Source organism: Pelodiscus sinensis, chromosome 1 (assembly GCF_049634645.1).
Source record: "Pelodiscus sinensis isolate JC-2024 chromosome 1, ASM4963464v1, whole genome shotgun sequence".
Taxonomy (NCBI): domain Eukaryota; kingdom Metazoa; phylum Chordata; order Testudines; family Trionychidae; genus Pelodiscus; species Pelodiscus sinensis.
Window position 1 is genome coordinate 325,905,998 of NC_134711.1, and position 18,626 is coordinate 325,924,623.

At 45.4% G+C, this 18,626-nt stretch overlaps 1 protein-coding gene across 7 annotated transcripts in view; it reads left to right on the forward strand.

Moving 5' to 3' along the window:
* Positions 1 to 389: 389 nt before the first annotated feature.
* Positions 390 to 18,626, forward strand: part of STIM1 (stromal interaction molecule 1) — a 187,900-nt gene continuing 169,663 nt past the window's right edge. For 5 of the 7 annotated variants that reach the window (XM_075919693.1, XM_075919692.1, XM_075919694.1 and 2 more), the window contains exons 1-2: positions 392 to 521; positions 1,324 to 2,972. In XM_075919693.1, the coding sequence (XP_075775808.1) occupies positions 2,864 to 2,972 (109 nt within the window). In that variant the 5' untranslated portion in view covers positions 392 to 521; positions 1,324 to 2,863. Of the gene's footprint in view, positions 522 to 1,323; positions 2,973 to 18,626 lie in introns of all 7 variants that reach the window. The other 2 variants (XM_075919690.1, XM_075919691.1) reach the window with 2 other exon arrangements.

Below are 18,626 nucleotides of genomic sequence, written 5' to 3' on the forward strand. Positions count from 1 at the left end.
GGATACTGGGCTAGATGGACCTTTGGTCTGACCCAGTACGGCTGTTCTTATGTTAAGTCCTGCCTGCACTAAGCTCCCCCGTGCTCACTGCAGCCAGAGCAGGAGCATGGGGCGCTCCAAGATACACAGCCAGTCACCAAGCTAGCCCCTCCTCCCAGTACCACCCAGCCCCTCCGGGCGCGCAGCAGAACAGCCACCGCCGCCGTCTCCCTTCCGGCCGCCGCCCCCGCCGGGCTCTGCTTAGCTCATAGACTTTGCCGCCCTGGTCCGTGAGTCGCCACCGCCTGCAGCCCCTGACTTTCCCCGCCAGAGGCCGCTGCGGGGCAGCGCGGAGCCCGCCAGGGGGCGGGGCCATAGGGCCGTCGCCTATTGGCTGCATGAGGGACGGGGCGGGACCTCCCCTGGTTCCTGCCCCGCCCCGTTTGGCGGCGCGGCGGTTGGCGCCTCCGCTGTCAGTGTCCGAGCGTGCGGCGGCAGCGGCGGCGCTGGAGCCCGCTCCGGAGCTGGGTGGCGACAGCGGGGTAACCGGCCGCCGGGGCGGGGGTCCGCCCGCGGGGGGGAGAGACCTCTGCGGGGGGGGCGGCGGGAGAGACCACCGGGCGCAGGGAGCGGGGCGACGGCGAGCCTGCTGCTGACAGGACTGCCCGGGAGAGACCATTGCGGAGGGCTGCCCGGGAGAGACCATTGCTGGAGGGGTCAGGGGTTAGTGCGGGTGCAACCATTGCTGGGGGAGGTTAAGGGTTAGTGCGGGTGAGACCATTGCTGAGGGGCGCAGGGGGAGGTTAAGGGTTAGTGTGGGTGAGACCATTGTTGAGGGGCGCAGGGGGAGGTTAAGGGTTAGTGCGGGTGAGACCATTGCTGAGGGGCACAGGGGGAGGTTAAGGGTTAGTGCGGGTGAGACCATTGCTGAGGGGCGCAGGGGGAGGTTAAGGGTTAGTGCAGGTGAGACTATTACTGAGGGGTTATGGGGAGAGCCTAAGTTAGTGTGGGTGAGACCATTGCTGAGGGGAACAGGGGGAGGTTAGGGGTTAGTGTGGGTGAGACCATTGCTGAGGGGGGAGGTTAAGGGTTAGGGTGGGTGAGACCATTGCTTATGGACTGAGGGGAGAGGTTAAGGGTTAGTGCAGGTGACACCATTGCTAGCAGGGTAGGGGAAGGATGAGGGTTAGTGAGACAGTTTTAACGGGGTAGGGGGGAGGTTAAGGGTTAGTGTGGCTGAGACCATTGCTGAGGGTCTGTGGGGGAAGGGAAGAATTGTGGAAGGGGGGGAAGGTTCTGGTCAGAGGGACTGGAACCAGCATTAATGATCTGGATCTGTCCCAGACATTCCAGGCCTGCCAAGTGAGAGCAGCCCCAGGAGCAAGGGGGGCTAATCCAGGGAGAAGGCAGGCCTACTGGATCAGCCGCTGTTCCGGGAGAAGACTGGAGTTGAACTCTCCTGATAGGCTCTAGGTCTGACGAGTGAGAGCTGGCCTGGGAACTATTGGGATTTCTTACCTTATCCTCGAAAAGACTTTCCTAGGAAAATCCGTGATTGAACAGTTGCCTTGATTTAAATGGGGATAAAAGGAAAAATAGCCTAAAATAGCCTATCATAGCTAAGAGGCCTAGGCTAGATCATCACACAACTCTAGAAAGAGAGCTGTGCTGGAAATAAACTGGGCCAAACGAAGAGAGATTCCAGCAAATTGTTGAGTTGGAGAAGAGCTGCTGATAAAATACAGTGACCTGGAAATCCCAAAGATAAACTGAGATTTGCTGGCGTTCGTAAAGAAAGCTTGGTCAAAACTGAGTGAAAACCAAAGTTTGGATTAAATGGTTCAGATGCCTTTTGGATTGAATTGAGAAATCTGCCCTGGGTAGAGATACTAACCCGGAGAGACCACAGATAAGACACCCCTGAAACAGGTTTAAAACTACTGCAGTTTCGTGCTGCTGAGGTGGGAGCAGAGGAACCCGTTGTGGGCGATTGACCACTTTTTTTTTTTTTTTTATAAGGGAGTGCTAGCAAAGAAAGGGATAGTTTACCTGGTAGCTGGCAGGTCTCCACCTTTGTTAGCCTCCAGCTGAATAAGGTGTCATTGTTTTGGCATGTTTTTATTTTTTCTTCTGTTCTAAAAAAACTGTGGCATGGAAGCTTTTTAAGGTTTCTTCTCTACATCTCTAAAAGAGTGTGCATTAGTGTCTTAGCAAATATCTTGCTCTTTAAAGGTATTGGATTAAAATGCATGTTTTATGAAATTTAAATTAAAGCTTTAAGTTGCCACATGCATATTTAGCTGACCAAAAAAATTCCTTTTAAACAAGTTTGGTTTATTTTAGTCTTTCTAAACGGTTCAGAATCTGCAAGTGAATTGAGGCTGTGCTTTACTGAATAGTTAAAACTTGGATGCTGCAGCATTTTGAGCCACAGAGACTCTGCTGGTAAATCATTCATGATTTTTTTTTAACTTTTTAATACCAAACATTTTAGTAATTTTTTTATCTTAGCTAGTTTTAAGACTTGAGAGAACTTTCTTTAGGGCTAGAGAGGCTAATTAAAATCTGCTTTATTTGGAAATAAATTTAATTGTGAAGCTGTTTTGGGGAGACACTATAGACCTAGGGCAAAATTTCAATGTATGCTGGGTGGGGGAAAAGAACCTCAAAGTATCTCCATCCTTTACTTCTGTAGCCTTTGGAATTAATCTGGCACCACTCATCGGATATCAGACACTTTACTTCCTACACCATTTTGGGATATAAAGGTGCAAAGAGAAAATCTGGTTCAGAGTGAACTAAGAAACTTGAACATATCCATTGGAGACTGATGCTGAGGAAGAGCTGACATACAAAGGGACAAAGGCCTTAATACTGCACTGAAATGGATGTGTGGTCAAGAGTAGCAGTGTGGATCCTGTGTGGTTTTCTTCTGCACCAAGGGCAGGGGGAGAGGCCCCCAGGTTCCCATCTGGATGAAGCTGCAATTGCAGGTAAGGCAAAGCTGAAATGGTCTGGTTTTGTTCCCCCTCCTTCCCAGAAGCAAAGAAAGCATTACAGCAAACTTACCACCCTGCAAAATCTTTTGGAAGGCACAGGTAGGGCCTATAATCTGTTGGCTTTGATTAGTCATTTTGACCCCATTTTAGTTCATGATGCTTTAAATTTCACATACGTTGCATGTGAATAGTTTGTCGCATGGTAGATCTTCAGTCATTGTGCCAGTGGTAGTCAATAGGCAGATGGGCCAGATCTGGACTACCAAATGCTTTTGAATGGACCCTGGATTCTTTTTTATTACATATCATTATTTTTTAAATTTATCTTCGGTGGAGTCTGACACGAATAAAATGACTACCCCTGAATTATAACACGCGTTTATAAACTATAACACTTAGAAGTTTCCAGCACCTTTAGGAGAAAAATGCTCATCAATTTTGAGAATCTTACTTGTGGGTTACATTGAATTGATGTGTGAGGATGGCACATGGAACTTACTCTGGAACCCATTGCTTTCAGAGATGATTGTATGGCCATCTCAATCCTCGGTTTATTTCAAAACAAATGCCAACTATTCACCACCTGGGGATTATTGCATTGTTTATTTTGGATACTGACTTAGTCTGTTCGGGAAATTTCAGATTTAATTTAGAAGCTTCAGAGGGTAGCCGACTTAGTCTGTACAGGAAGAATTTAAAAAACAACAAATGGTCTGGTAGCACTTTATAGACTAACAAAGCATGTAGATGGTATCATGTGCTTTCATGGGCACAGCCTGCTTCTTCAGATGACTGGAGTTTTGAGTTTAGGTTGTGCAGACGCAAAATAAATAGGGGAGAAGGCGACTGGGGGGGGGGGGGGGCAGAGGAAGGGGGGGAAAAAAAAGAAGGGGGTAGGAAACCAGGAGCAGAGGATATGAAAATATCAAAAGGAAAAACAAGTAGGCAGAACTGGTAATCTATAAGCACCTGTAGACTGGATAGTTAAAAAGAAGCAGATAAGGATCAAAGGATAGCAATTAGATATGAAGGGTACTAACGCAAGAATCTACACAGAGAAAGAGCTGTTGGCATCTTCATTGAATGTTAGGTTGATAATGTCCCAGCCATTCATTATTTCGATTGAGAAGGTGATCAGTGGAGGAACTGAATTTGTGGATGAATTGTAATTCCAACGCCTCTTTGTGTATTTGGTTTGTGACAGGACAGCCTTTTAGATTTGTTTTTTTTCAAGCTACCTCTCCAATGCAAGCGGTGCTGTCCCAAAATATAAGGAGGAAAGATTAAAAGGAAAAATTGCTTTTATAAATTTATCTTTTATATAGAAAAATAACTATAGTGGCAAAACTGTTTTGAGAAGTGACACATTCTTGGAGAGAGAACTATTTCATCATGTCTTGGCAGAAAGAGAGAGTGTGAAAGTATGACAGTTGAATGCCTTGCTCTCTAGTCACTTCTTTTCCTCCTCTTAGTCTACACTTAAAAAGTACAAAGTGAAGCTGTGGTAGCGCTTTAAACTGTAAGGCTACATCTAGACTGGCATGATTTTCCGGAAATGCTTTTAATGGAAAAGTTTTCCGTTAAAAGCATTTGCGGAAAAGAGCATCTAGATTGGCACGGATGCTTTTCCGCAAAAGCACTTTTTGCTGAAAAGCGTACGTGCCATTCTAGACGTGCTTTTCCGCAAAAAAGCCCCGATCGCCATTTTCGCGATCGGGGCTTTTTTGCGGAAAACAAAACTCAGCTGTCTACACTGGCCCTTTTGTGCAAACGTTTTGCGCAAAAGGACTTTTGCCTGAATGGGAGCAGCATAGTATTTCCTCAGAAACACTGATAATCTTACATGAGATCGTCAGTGCTTTTGTGGAAATTCAAGCGGCCAGTTTAGACAGCTGGCAAGCTTTTCCAGAAAAGTGGCTGATTTTGCGGAAAAACTTGCCAGTCTAGACACAGCCTAAGTGTGGCCATAGCACAAAGGCTTAGAGAGAAGCCTCTCAGTATAAACCACCTCCATGCTCCCCAAGATGAGTAGCTAACAGCACGGTAGCCTGGTTCACAGTGATGTTTTACACTTGGAGGGTCTTTTTCCACATCCGAACCAGAAAGTTACAGTGCTGTAAAGTGCCAGCATAGACTTAGCTTTAGTCTGGTTCCCAGCAGACAAATGTTGGCCTTGCATGAGCGTTTTACACCTTTGCTGACAGCTTGAATGTCTCAGCAGAGGGGTCAAGATTTGAATATGCTATTTTTTGGACTTGTATACTTCCACTCCTAATGATGGTCCCCATATGTCAGGATTGAGGCATGTTAGAGAAATTTGTGCTGTTGCTGCTCCTATCAGAGGATAAACAGCAGTCTTCAGGATTCAAGGCTGCCCATCATGCACCTTTCACTGGCACTAACTTCACATCTGCGCATAAGAAACTAGAAGGGAGACAAAAATGCAGTTGATTTACATAGCAGAAAAAGTTGTTGCAAAAATCTTTCAGGTTGGGTGCAGGCCAGCTTTTAACAGCCCAAACATAACTTTCCTCTTAAAAACATCACATCCAGCTGTGTCATCAGCATATGGGAGGTATCCAAAAGCATTCAGAAATCGTTTGTATCTGATCAGAAAACTTGTGAATGCAGGTTTCCAAATAAGAAATACTTCATCAGTCAAAGAGTGAAAATAAGGGCTCCTGGACTAAATGGAGGAGTGGCTGATTTATCAGGACTGTAATACTTTTAAGGTAAATTTCAATTGTATGAGGAGTAACCAATAATTTTAAAAAACAGGACTGTGTAGCACTTTAAAGACTAACAAGATGGTTTAATAGGTGATGAGCTTTTGTGGGTCAGACCCTCTTCCTCAGGCCCACGAAAGCTCATCACCTATTAAACCATCTTGTTAGTCTTTAAAGTGCTACACAGTCCTGTTTTTTGTTTCAGCAGCACCAGACTAACACTCCTACACGGCAACATTTCTACCAAAAATTTTACTTAACATAAGAACGGCCATACTGGGTCAGACCAAAGGTCCATCCAGCCCAGTACCCTGTCCGCCGACAGTGGCCAATGCCAGGTGCCCCAGAGGGAGTGAATCAAACAGGTAATAATCAAGCGACCTCTCTCCTGCCATCCATCTTCACCCTCTGAAAAACAGTCTAGGGACGCCATTCCTTACCCATACTGGCTAATAGCCATTTATGGACTTAACCTCCATGAATTCATCTAGTTCTCTTTTAAACCCTGTTACAGTCCTAGCCTTCACAACCTCCTCAGGCAAGGAGTTCCACAGATTGACTATGCGCTGTGTGAAGAAGAACTTCCTTTTATTTGTTTTAAATCTGCTGCCCGTTAGTTTCATTTGGTGTTCCCTAGTTCTTATATTATGGGAACAAATAAATAACTTTTCTTTATTCCCTTTCTCCACACCACTCATGATTTTATAGACCTCTATCCTATCCCCCCTTAGTCTCCTCTTTTCCAAGCTGAAAGTCCCAGTCTCTTTAATCTCGCCTCATATGGGACCTGTTCCAAATCCCTAATCATTTTAGTTGCCCTTCTCTGGATCTTTTCTAATGCCAGTATATCTTTTTTGGGATGAGTAGACCACGTTTGTATGCAGTATTCAAAATGTGGGCGTACCATGGATTTATATCTTTTTGGCTTTAAAACTGGACGTTAGTATAGCTAGGTCCACACTACACAGCTTTTAGTTGACAAGGCTGTGTCAACATAGCCCTGCCCCGACAAGTCAGCACCTGTGAATGCACTTTGTTGGAGATTTTGCACAAAATATTCTGGTCCCCACTAGTAGCTTTTGCTTCACACTTGCTGCAGCAAAACTTTTGTCATTGTGGAGGGGGAGGGTGTTTTTTAAGCACCTGTGAACCTCAAGATTAGTCTATCAATTGCAAGTGTAGCTAAAACCTAAAATTGGCAAGCTCTTGGGTCTCCTGAGTCCTGAAGTCAGACAAAGGACATAAACCTGGTGCTTGATCTCTGAGCAGTGATAATACTGAGGGTTTGTCTACACTTAAGAGTTTTAAGTGCAGCTCTGCACGCTGAAGGTGTGGCCACGGCACGGGCACTGGGGGAAAGCTCTCCCAGTGCTCCTATGTAGACTGCGTCCTCTCAGCGATCTTGGCTCACAGCGCTGTAGCCTGGTTCTCACTGGTGCTTTATAGCACTGTAATTTCCTGTGATTGCGTGGGGAGGAGGGATAGGACAGGATTACAGCACTGTAAAGTGCCAATGTAGATTTAGCCTGAGCCCCACATTAACAGTATAATGCTGATTCACATGAATTTTTCCCTTACAAAAGTTAGTGGCATAGCTATTGGATATTTTCCAAATCTTTTTTAAAAACTAGCTCTCATTCTTGGGTTCTGTGTATGAGATAATGGCATTGTTTTAGGTTTGAGAACAACTTCACATCCAGCTTGGCCTGATAAGAAAACTGGATTTTTTCTGTTCTTTTGAAAGAAAGAGTTTGTGCTTCCAAGGAGCCTTTAAGTGGTGTAATTTTTGAAGGCCCTACAGAAATGTGGCAGCCCTGACACTGATTTAGTTTCTGACTTGTTTTCATCTCTAAGGCTATGTCTAGACTACATGGCTCCGTTAACAGAGCCATGTAAATTAGTTTATTCGGCATAGGCAAAGAAGCGAGGATTTAAATAATCCCCACTTTATTGCAATAAAAATGGCCTCCGTGCTGTGCTGACGATCAGCTGATCCGACACAATGTGGCAGTCTAGACGCGGTGCGGTCGACAAAGGAAGCCGTTTCACGAGGCATACCGGAGCGGTTGACAAAGGCTTCCTTTGTCGACCGCGCGGTGTCTAGACTGCCGCGCTGTGCCAGATCAGCTGATTGTTGGCACAGCGCGGCGGACATTTTTATTGCAATGAAGCGGGGATTATTTAAATCCCCGCTTCTTTGATGATGCTGAATAAACTATTTTACATGGCTCCGTCATGTAGTCTAGACATAGCCTAAATGAGAAGCAATTAAGTGCAGTGAGGTAGAGGAGAACTGTGTGAGTCCCAGTCTCTGGTGTAGATTACCTGCAGGCAAGGTTTCCCTTCTAAAGGGCTCCTGTTCACTGTACATACACCCATCTGTTCATTCCTAGTCAGTATGCGGATTCCAGTTTTTAGATTAAAAATAACTTTGGATGAGCACACGTCACCTAGAACGGCACAATAGTAATTACAGGTCAGAAATCAGAAGATAGATAAAGGAGGTCTGACTGGACTGCATAAACATGTATTGAGGCATGAGGAAGGTATTCACTCCCGGGGCCAGTAATTCAAAGAATTTAACTACTTTGTGTGTGTGTCTTTTATTGAATAATTGTTGAAGATTTTATGGTGCATACCACACAAGGCCCATGTCTAAAGGGCTGTTTTAAGATACTGTAATTAAAAAGCAAACATTAAAAACAGACATAGTTACCAGTATTTAAGAGCAGAAAGCCCTCAATACATAACATATTACTTTCTGCCTTATGCATACTCTAGGAACAGTATGAAACTTGTTAGGTGGAGGCATGACTGTATATTCCCAATATCATTAAATACATGCAGACAGTCTAGGACTACTAGGTTTTGAAATGGGTTTTCTTTAAGTTGGCCTGATTGGTATACAGGTTGAACCTCTCTAGTCACCCTCAGGGCCTGATCAGGTGCTGAAGCAGAGAATTTGCCGAACCATGGGAGGTCAATATTATCTAGTAGCATTACTGACCCTTCCCCTTACTGGGCTCTTAGAGGACATTTAGGGGTAAATTAGAGCTAAACAACAGTACAGAGCACACAGAGCCAGGACTGGTGGCTGTAAACAAACTTTATGGGACCATGGGAAGCGTGGCCACACCCATAAGTGGCCATCCAGCTAACTAAAATCATGCCGGCCCACGGAAGTTGCTGGACCAGAGAATGCTGGACTGGAGAAGTTCAACCGATACTTTTAAAAAAAAAAAGTGATGGTATAGTGGTTACCTATCTATTCTGTGAAGATAATTCTCAGAAACACCAGAAAAGCAGTTTACTCAGAAAGCAGAGGTGTGTGGAGAGTGGTTGCTGATGAGGCTCCTCTTGCTTTGAGGTCTAGATTAATGTGCATGCCCAGTTAAATGCAATGCTTTATACTGGATATGGGTATATGATTGTGATTTCTCAGCAGTACAGCTCTGATTTTAGAACTGATAGGTGTATGTGTATGAAGTGTAACTCGGTCTCTAGGAAAATTGCACTTCAGGCTGTGTTCAGCAACTTCATCTTGTAAACAGCTATTTTCCTCGGCTTCTGTTCTCTTTGGGGGAAAAACAAGAATTGTGATAATGCAATAAAGGGTGATAGTGCTGGCCAGTTGTCTGCTCATGTATGAGAAATGAGTTGGTGGTGTTTGGTGGTGATAGATTTTTAAGGCAAGAAGGGAATATTATGATAATCTCCAGTCAGATTTCCCACATAACAAAGGCCAAACACCCTCCCCTGGTAATCTCTGCACCAAGTCCCTAATTTCTGTTGGAGCTGGTACGGAAGTTTTAGTAGGACATCCATTCTTGATTTAAAGGCTTCAAACATCCCTAGGTTAAATTGTTCTAATACATAATTTAACGATTAATTACTCTTGTAGTTAAATTATCTGAATTATCTTGCTTCAGCTTCCTGCCATTGGATTTTGTTAAACCTTTATCTGCTTGATTTTAGAGTGCTCTGCTATCAGAAATTCTTCCTCCTACTTCAGAACACGATCTAGTCTCTTGTAATTCTCTTGGATAAACTGAATAGATATAGCTTCTTAAACCTTTCACTGTAAGGCATGTTTTCCAGACTTCATATCATTCTTGTAGCTCTTCCCTGAACACTTCCTAATTTTTAACGTAATGAAGTGTGGAAACCAGAACTGAACACAGTATTCCTATAACACAGTATAAAGAGGTAATACCGTCTCCTTGCTCCTACTTGATATTCCCCTGCTTACACATTCAAAAATTGCATTTAACCTTCTTAGTTACAACATTGTACTGGGAACTCATGTTTAATTGGTTATGTGCCTTTATCCCTAAGTTCTTTCAGCATTCCTGCATTTCAGGATAGAGTCCCCCATCTCATGAGTGTGACCTATGTTCTTTGTCCCTAGACAATAGGGGTGTAAAATCCCACTTAATTAGTTAACTGGTTAATCAGAGGGTCTGGGCTGGAGTAAGGATGTTAAGGACTAGTCAACTAGTCAATTTCTCCCTCCTTGCTGCCTCTATAAGATAAAGGCAGCAAAGGGGGGGAGGGGGAAGAGGTACTTCAAAGGGGCAGCCATGGCACAGTTGATCCCCGGCTCAGCTGTGCGGTGCTGCCCCGTTAAAATATCAAAGCGCCGTGGAGTCTGGGGGCAGCTGAGGACTTCCCAGCTAATCCTGGGTTCTGCGTAGCATTTCCCCAGAACCCGGGGTCAGCTGAGCTAGGGGTCAGCTGTTCTGTGGCTGCCCCTTTGAAACGCTGCCTACACGTTTCAAAGGGGCAGCTGTGGAGCCCAGGGTCAGTTGGGACTCCCCAGCTGATCTTATGCTCCATGCGGCATTTCCCTAGAACCTGGGAGTCCTCAGCTGACCCCGGGTTCCGGGGAAGTGTCGTGTGGAATCGGGATCAGCTGCAGAGTCCCCCGCTGACCCTGGGCTCCATGGCTTTGAAATGTACAAAAGCCCCCTGCTGGGGACTCTTGTACATTTCAAAACAGGCACGCCTGCATGCAGCCTGGAGTCAGCTGGACTTCCTGCTGGCCCCAGGCTGTGCATGGAGTTCCACATTCCTCCTTTGAAACGTACAAGAGCCCCAGTAGGGCTTGACTAGTCAGTTAACAGCAGTTTAACATCCTTAGGTTGGAGTGCCCCTGTGTGTCTGCCGTGGCCAAGCTGGAGGGGGGCAACCCCACCATGGACTGGGGCTGCTCTGGCGGAGCTGGAGTATCCCTTGCACAATGTGGACTGGGGGGCTGCTCCAGCCCCCACCGGTTAATCGTAATGGGTAAGCCTTACCTGTCCCTACTAGATATATGACTTTATAGTCAGTGATATTGAAATGCTTTTGTTTAAATGAGAGCTCTGCAACCTGACCTGAACTTGAATGGGTCCTGAATACAGTGTTGGATTTGGGGTGGGTTGAAAAAGAACCAGACTTTCTCAAGCTCGGGTCAGATCAGGCTGATTCTTCTGTCCATGAAGTCAGTATGAGAAAACGCCTGATATGAAGGGAATCAATTTGTTCCTCTTTGTGCCATGGTCCAGATGAAGTAGAGATCCTTGCTTCTGTTAACATTGTTGTGATACTCCTTGGATAACAGCTGTGGTGGCTAGCATTCAGAAAGTACCGCTCCTACCTACTATTGAAGTTCTTGCACTGAGTAACTAAACTTCAGTTGGTGACTTATAATTTATGCTTCCTCATTTTCTCTACATTTCCTTGAAAACTATTGTTGGCAGTGGCTTGGAAATCCCTTTACCTTTACTCTTCCTTTGGTAAGGATGTGATTAAGGGAACATTCAGAGTCTTGATTAAGTTGTGGTAGGAGGAGTGCTTTTGAGATGGGCTAGGAGGTGTGCCTTCTTGATGGCGTCCATGCCAAAGCAGTTACTTAATGTGTGTCCCCAGCATGAGGTGCACTCCATTGCACTGGAAGGAAAATGGATGAAAATACTTTAAAAGCACCCCCCCTTCCCTAGGAGTGGGCTAGAAAGGAGCCCCTCTAAAGCAATAACTGCTCGTTTTCAGGGTTCTACTCAAGGGCTTAAGCTCTTTTGTGGGGTTCCACCGAACTGTTGCTTTCAAGCTGTTGGAACAGTTTGCTGCTCAAGCTATTGATTTCAGGCAAATAGTGAGCTGAGACTTCTGTTTTTCTGCTGCATTTTTTATTATCTTATTCTCTCATCCCATTTGTCTCTCTCTCTCTGTCCACCTGTTGCCTCCTGTCACTTGGCCATAAGCTTTTTGGGGTAGGGACAGTAATCTTTATTGCTTGTCTGTACAGGACTTAACGTGATAAGGCCTTGATCCTTGACTGGAGCTCCCATGTTCTACTAGAATACGCACAATAAAAACAGAATGCCAGAGGAGCAGCTTGAAAGTATGTTATCAGCGCCATGACATGTTTCTAACGCATGGTCCAGAACTGTTTGTCCTAGATATGTTGAAGGTTTCTTTTTCCTTGGAGCCTAAGTGCTACGTAAAATTCATAAGTATCAGTATATAATACAATAACTATTACCTTTGTTCACAGGGAACAGAAGGAAATGTATGAATACAATAAAAGAAAAAAAAATTGATCCTTGACATTTGCATGTTTTACGAAAAGCATCATAATCAGCTCCCTGTGAATTTTGTGATGCTGAGTTTTCCGGTGAATCCATCTGCCATTGATTAATTGTGCTCGAGAATCCTTAATATTTTTTTAAAATTGTTTCTTGCCCTCTCATAGTTGCAAAGAAAGCCTTGAAAACAGTTGGCAGTTTTTCAAGAGGACATTATTAAAGGCCCAAAAGCAAGCTATTGCGCTGCGTAGGAAAAATAGAAAATATGGCAAAAGACCACCTTGGCTAAACCAGGAGATCTTGCATGATCTAAAAATAAAAAAGGAGTCATATAAAAATGAAAACTAGGAGAAATTATGAAGGATGAGTATAGGCAAACAATACAGGAATGCAGGGGCAAGATTAGAAAGGCAAAGGCACAAAACGAGCTCAAACTAGCTACAGGCATAAAGGGAAACAAGAAGACATTCTATAATATATTAGAAGCAAGAGGAAGACCAAGGTCAGGGTAGGCCCATTGCTCAGTGAGGAGGGAGAAACAGTAACAGGAAACTTGGAAATGGCAGAGATGCTTAATGACTTCTTTGTTTCGGTCTTCACCGTGCAGTCTGATGAAGGAATGCCTAACATAGTGAATGCTACTGGGAAGGGGGTAGGTTTAGAAGATAAAATTAAAAAAAGAACAAGTTAAAAATCACTTAGAAAAGTTAGATGTCTGCAAGTCACCAGGGCCTGATGAAATGCATCCTAGAATTCTCAAGGAGCTGATAGAGGAGGTATCTGAGCCTTTAGCTATCATCTTTGGAAAATCGTGGAAGACAGGAGAGATTCCAGAAGACTGGAAAAGGGCAAGTATAGTGTCCATCTGTAAAAAGGGAAATAAGAACAACCCAGGAAACTACAGACTAGTTAGTTTAAGTTCTGTGCCAGGAAAGATAATGGAGCAAGTAACTAAAGAAATCATCTGCAAACATTTGGAAGATAATAAGGTGATAGGGAACAGCCAGCATGGATTTGTAAAGAACAAATCATGTCAAACTATTCTGATAGCTTTCTTTCATAGGATAATGAGTATTTTGGATAGGGGAGAGGCGGTGGACATGGTATACCTAGACTTTAGTAAGGCATTTGATACGGACTCACATGATATTCTTACCAATAAACTAGGCAAATAAAACTTAGATGGGGCTACTATAAGATGGGTGCATAACTGGCTGGATAACAATTCTCAGATAGTAGGTATTAATGGTTCATAATCCTGTTGGAAAGGTATAACAAGTAGGGTTCCGCAGGGGTCTGTTTTGGGACCAGTTCTGTTCAGTATCTTCATCAACGATTTAGATATCAGCATAGAGAGTACGCTTATTAAGTTTGCAGATGATACCAAGCTGGGAGGAGTTGCAACTGCTTTGGAGGACAGGATCATAATTCAAAATGATCTGGACAAATTGGAGAAATGGTCTGAGGTAAACAGGATGAAGATTAATAAGGACAAATGCAGAGTGCTCCACATATGAAGGAACAATCAGTTTTACACATACAGAATGGGAAGCAAAAGGGATCTAGGGGTTATAGTAGACCACAAGCTAAATGAGTCAACAGTGTGACACTGTTGCAAGAAAAGCAAACTTGATTCTAGGATGCATGAACAGCAGGTGTGTTGTGAGCAAGACACGAGAAGTCATTCTTCTACTCTACTCTGCGCTGATTAGGCTTCAGTTGGGGTATTGTGTCCAGTTCTGGGCACCACATTTCAAGAAAGATATGGAGAAATTGGAGAAGGTCCAGAGAAGAACAACGAGAATGATTAAAGGTCTAGAGAACATGACCAATGAAAGAAGACTGAAAGAATTGGGCTTGTTTAGTTTGGAAAAGAGAAGATTGAGAGGGGACATGATAGCGGTTTTCAGGTATCTAAAAGGGTGTCACAAGGAGGAGGGAGAAATATTGTTCTTCCTGGCTTCTGAGGATAGAACAAGAAGCAATGATCTTAAACTGTAGCAAGGGAGGTTTAGGTTGGACATTAGGAAACAGTTCCTAACTGTCAGGGTGGTTAAGCACTGAAATAAATTGCCTAGGGAGGTTGTGGAATCTCCATCACTGGAGATACTTAAGAGCAGGTTAGATAGACACCTGTCAGGGATGGTCTAGATCCGTGGTCCCCAACACGGTGCCCGCGGGCGCCATGGCACTTGCGGGGGCATTTGCATGCGCCCGCCAGGTGCTCGGGGCTGGCCTGGCCCCGGGCACATGGCGCACGGTGAGCGCCGGCCCCGGGCGCGCGGCGCTTGGCGGGGGTAGCGCCGGCCCCAGGCGCGCAGTGCTTGGCGGGGGGAGCACCGGGCGCGTGGCGCTTGCAGAGGGTGCGGGGGGAGGAGCGCCGGCCCCGGGCACGTGGCGCTTGCGGGGGGGGGGAGGGAGTGCCGGCCCCGGGCGCGCGGCCCTTGAGGGTGGGGGCCCCGGCCCCGGGCGCGCGGCCCTTGAGGGTGGGGGCCCTGGCCCCGGGCGCGCGGCTATGGGGGGGGGCCGCCCCCGGGCGCGCAAGTTTCCCCGCCCCCTGGTGCCCGGCGGGTGAACGGCCATGCCCCCTGGCGCCCGACAACCTCAAAAGATTGGGGACCACTGGTCTAGATGGTGCTTGGTCCTGCCATGAGGCAGGTGACTGGACTCGATGACCTCTCGAGGTCCCTTCCAGTCCTAGTATTCTAGTTTTCCTAATATTCCAGTCCTAGTTTCTCATTGGTAGCTTGCAAGATGCTGTTATGAATTGTCAGTAGAAAAATCTTTGGCATGTTGAAAACTGGTTCATTTTTATATGTAATTAACTCTCTAAATGAAGCTGGTGCTTAATTTAATCTCATGCCACAAAATCCAGGAATTAAGGTTTATTTGCTATAGAGTGCACAGGTCATTGAGATAAAGTAGAAAGTGAAGAGAGACTAACATCTAGATAAATGAACAATGTAAAGAAGCAGAGGAGTATGCCCCGAGAAGTGGCACAGTATGTATTGCAAGATAAAACAACTGAATGGGACATGTGAGTTGAAGATATCCACAGTGAAAGACCAGAACAGGTACATAATTGCCAGTGAGCAAGCAAAGAAAATGGAAAGAATACAGTGTGCAGAAGACAGAAGGTGAAGTGTTCTGGGAGAAGCTTTCCAATACAAACAACGGAGAGCAGATGTTGGAATTCTTAGAAGTAGTAAAAATCTGGATAGAAAATTTGAAATAGGGAAATGTGCCAGGACTCGGTGACAACGTAACTGCACAGCTGTTGCACAGGCAAGGTACACACAGTAAAGGTGATACACAGCCTGTTTTAAGATTTACAAGGAAGAGTGAGTGTTGAGCAACTGACAGAAAGCTGTACTAGTACCAATATATTAAAAAGGGGTTAAGAGTAAATGCAGTAGCTACAGAGGAATCTGCTCATTGAGTGTTCCAGGAAATGTATTCCCCAAGATACTGCAGAGGAGAAGGAAGAAGTACAGTAAACTTCCCATAATCCGGCACCTTTAGGATCCAGGGGGTGCCGGATTATCAGATATGCCGGACTATCGGAAGAGGGGGCTATGAGGGGTCTGGGGTGGTGTGGGGGGGGGATGCCACCCCAGACCCCTCATAGCCCCCCCCTTCCGATAGTCCGGCTCTGCCCCAGGCATCCTCAATTCAGCCGCTGCTGGTCAGTTTCAGCAGCAGCTGAATCGGGGACGCCTGCGGCAGAGCAGCTGGGGTGCTGCTGGGTTGGTCTGGTAGCGCCGCTCCTTGGCGCTGCAAGACCAACCTGGCAGGACCCCAGCTGCTCTTGGGGACGCCTGGGGCAGCGGCTGAATTGGGGACAGCTGGGACAGAGCATCTGGGGTGCTGCCTGGTTGGTCCTGTAACGCCGCCCCTCGGCAGCACCCCAGCTGCTCTGCTCCAGGTGTTTCCAAGTCAGCTGCTGCTGAAACTGATCAGTGGCTGATTCCAGGAAGCCCAAGGCAGAGCTGCTCTGCTCCGGGCTTCCCGAAGTCAGCTGCTGGTCAATTTTAGCAGCTGCTGAATGGGCACAGCTGGGGTGCTGCCGCGTTGGTCCCGCAGCCCCGAGGGGCAGTGCTACGGGACCTACCAGGCAGCACCCCAGCTGCTCTGCTCCCGGCTTCCCCGATTCAGCCGCTGGTCAGTTTCAGCAGCGGCTGAATTGGGGAAGCCGGGGGCAGAGTAGCTCCAATGGTCCGGGTGCCCGGAGCACTTCCGGGTTCCTGATGGTGCCGGACCATCAGGAGTGCCAGACTATCAGATGCTGGACCAATGGAGTTTTACTGTACTTGGAAGTGGTATTGCAGAGGGACAGGCTGGATTTAGACCAGGATGAAGTAAAATATATCAGTTATTTGTGGTAAGACAGGAATCAGATAGGTACATAAAACACAACTGAACCTGCTAAACAATTTTATAGACTTCAGCCAGGCTTTTGATAGCGTTTGGAAGAAAAGGTTATGGCAAGTCTTGGGAATATATGGTTCCCATAAACTGGCTGCAAGCAAACGGTGTGTTTTAATACCGCTAAATGTAAATATGTACATCTAGGAACAAAGAATGTAGGCCATATTTACAGGGTGTGGAACTCTAACTCTGAAAGTCATGGTCAATAATGAGATTTGATTGAGTAAAGTGAAAGGTGGCATGAGAAGTCAGGAAAGGTTCTCCATTGTTTGACCCTTAGTCTGTTAGCCAAGGCCAAAGTGCTGACAGTATGGGGTAATGCCCATTGCCAGTGCTTCAAGATTAAATCAGGTGACCTGGCTGCTAAAATACTTTCATTGTCACATATTTAATGTGTACTTAACCCTCTGTAGAATTTATACTGTCATTACAGTTTTGGCAATGTCTGCTGAACACATTTCTGGAGAGACCCTTACTACTTCCTTAGAGCCTTTTCAAAAATCCTGTGTGAAAAGGTGAGGAGTCCTGGTCCAGCTTGCATGGAAACTTGAACGGACAGCGCCATCTGTGGCTTGTTCGGAAATTCAAAAAGTTTTATCCAATGATGAGGCCAGTGATGTTTTGAGAACTGTAGAAACGAGCTGGAATCCATTTTTATGTAGTCCCCATCATCATAGTGTCTGAGCCCTTCAAGTATTGACGGATTTACCCTCACAAAACTCTTGTGAGCAGGGAAGTTAGATATATCTATCTTGGGTACTTCTGGCTAAGGCAGGGTGTGTAATGGATTTTTCAGTTTGTTGGAAGTTGTGATGAATAAATAAAAAAGGCCTGAATTAAAACTCAGACTGTTCTGAATTTTTGGCAAATCAGAGTCGATTACAAAAAATGTTGATTTGGATCAAGTGAAATGTTTATTTTCAGGACACCCTTTTCAAATCTCTTTTTTTTTATGTAAGCAAAGGATTCCTGTCTTTACTGCTGCCTCTGTTACAATTTGTATAAAATATTATAACAGTCACCGAGAGTGAGTGAAAGACTGACTCACTTTCTAGCCTGGTGGCTAGAGCACTTGTCTGGGGCGCTATAGAGTTCAAGCGATGCCTAATAAAAGAAATAAAAGTAGAGATGGGAACAAGCAAATTAAACTGATCATGCCACTGACACCTGTTGTCTTGCTCTCTGGGGCTGTCCACCACCCTGTCTTGCTGGGCTAGGTCCTTTGGTCTGCCCAGCCAAAGCACAATGTTGTGGAGTGCACAATGTTCCTCTGCAGAGTGATACGGTCACAGAGTCAGTTCAGCTCTGGGAGGGCTCAGCACCCAGGAAACCAACCACCAAAAGGGTCCAAAACCCCCAAACAAATCCATCTGACTCTGTGTAAAGATTTTACATAGTGAAAGCTCATAAGAGCTGCTCCCTTTATCAATGAGAGACATGCATAGTGGCTGCTCTGCCCAAGTAATAATTATTTACACTGGCCTTGATAAGCAAAAATGTTTTTAAAGTATAAAAATAGGATTTCAGTGGTTGCAAGTAATAACAGTCGGATCAAAGTAAGTTACTTCATTAAAATGAACAAAAAATGCTTAGCTAGGTCTAACCCACTAAGAAATTTTTGTGATATGCAAAATCTTACCCTATACAGCTATTCTTATCTCAGGTAAAGAACTTTAGAGTTTATCTTTACTCTGGCCTGGGTCTACAGCTTTTCAGGGTTCTTCTCTGTCAAGTATCCTCTTAAGGTGAGAGAGGCAGTTTCTAAGGCCACCTGTAGACAAAGTCCCAAGTTTCCCCAAATGGACACCCTGGCTTCTCTTGGCTGGCGGAGAAAAACAACAAGGTTTGTTACTCCGCTATAGAGTTCAAGCGATGCCAAATAAAAGTAGAGATGGGAACAAGCAAATAAAACGTGCACACGCTTGTCT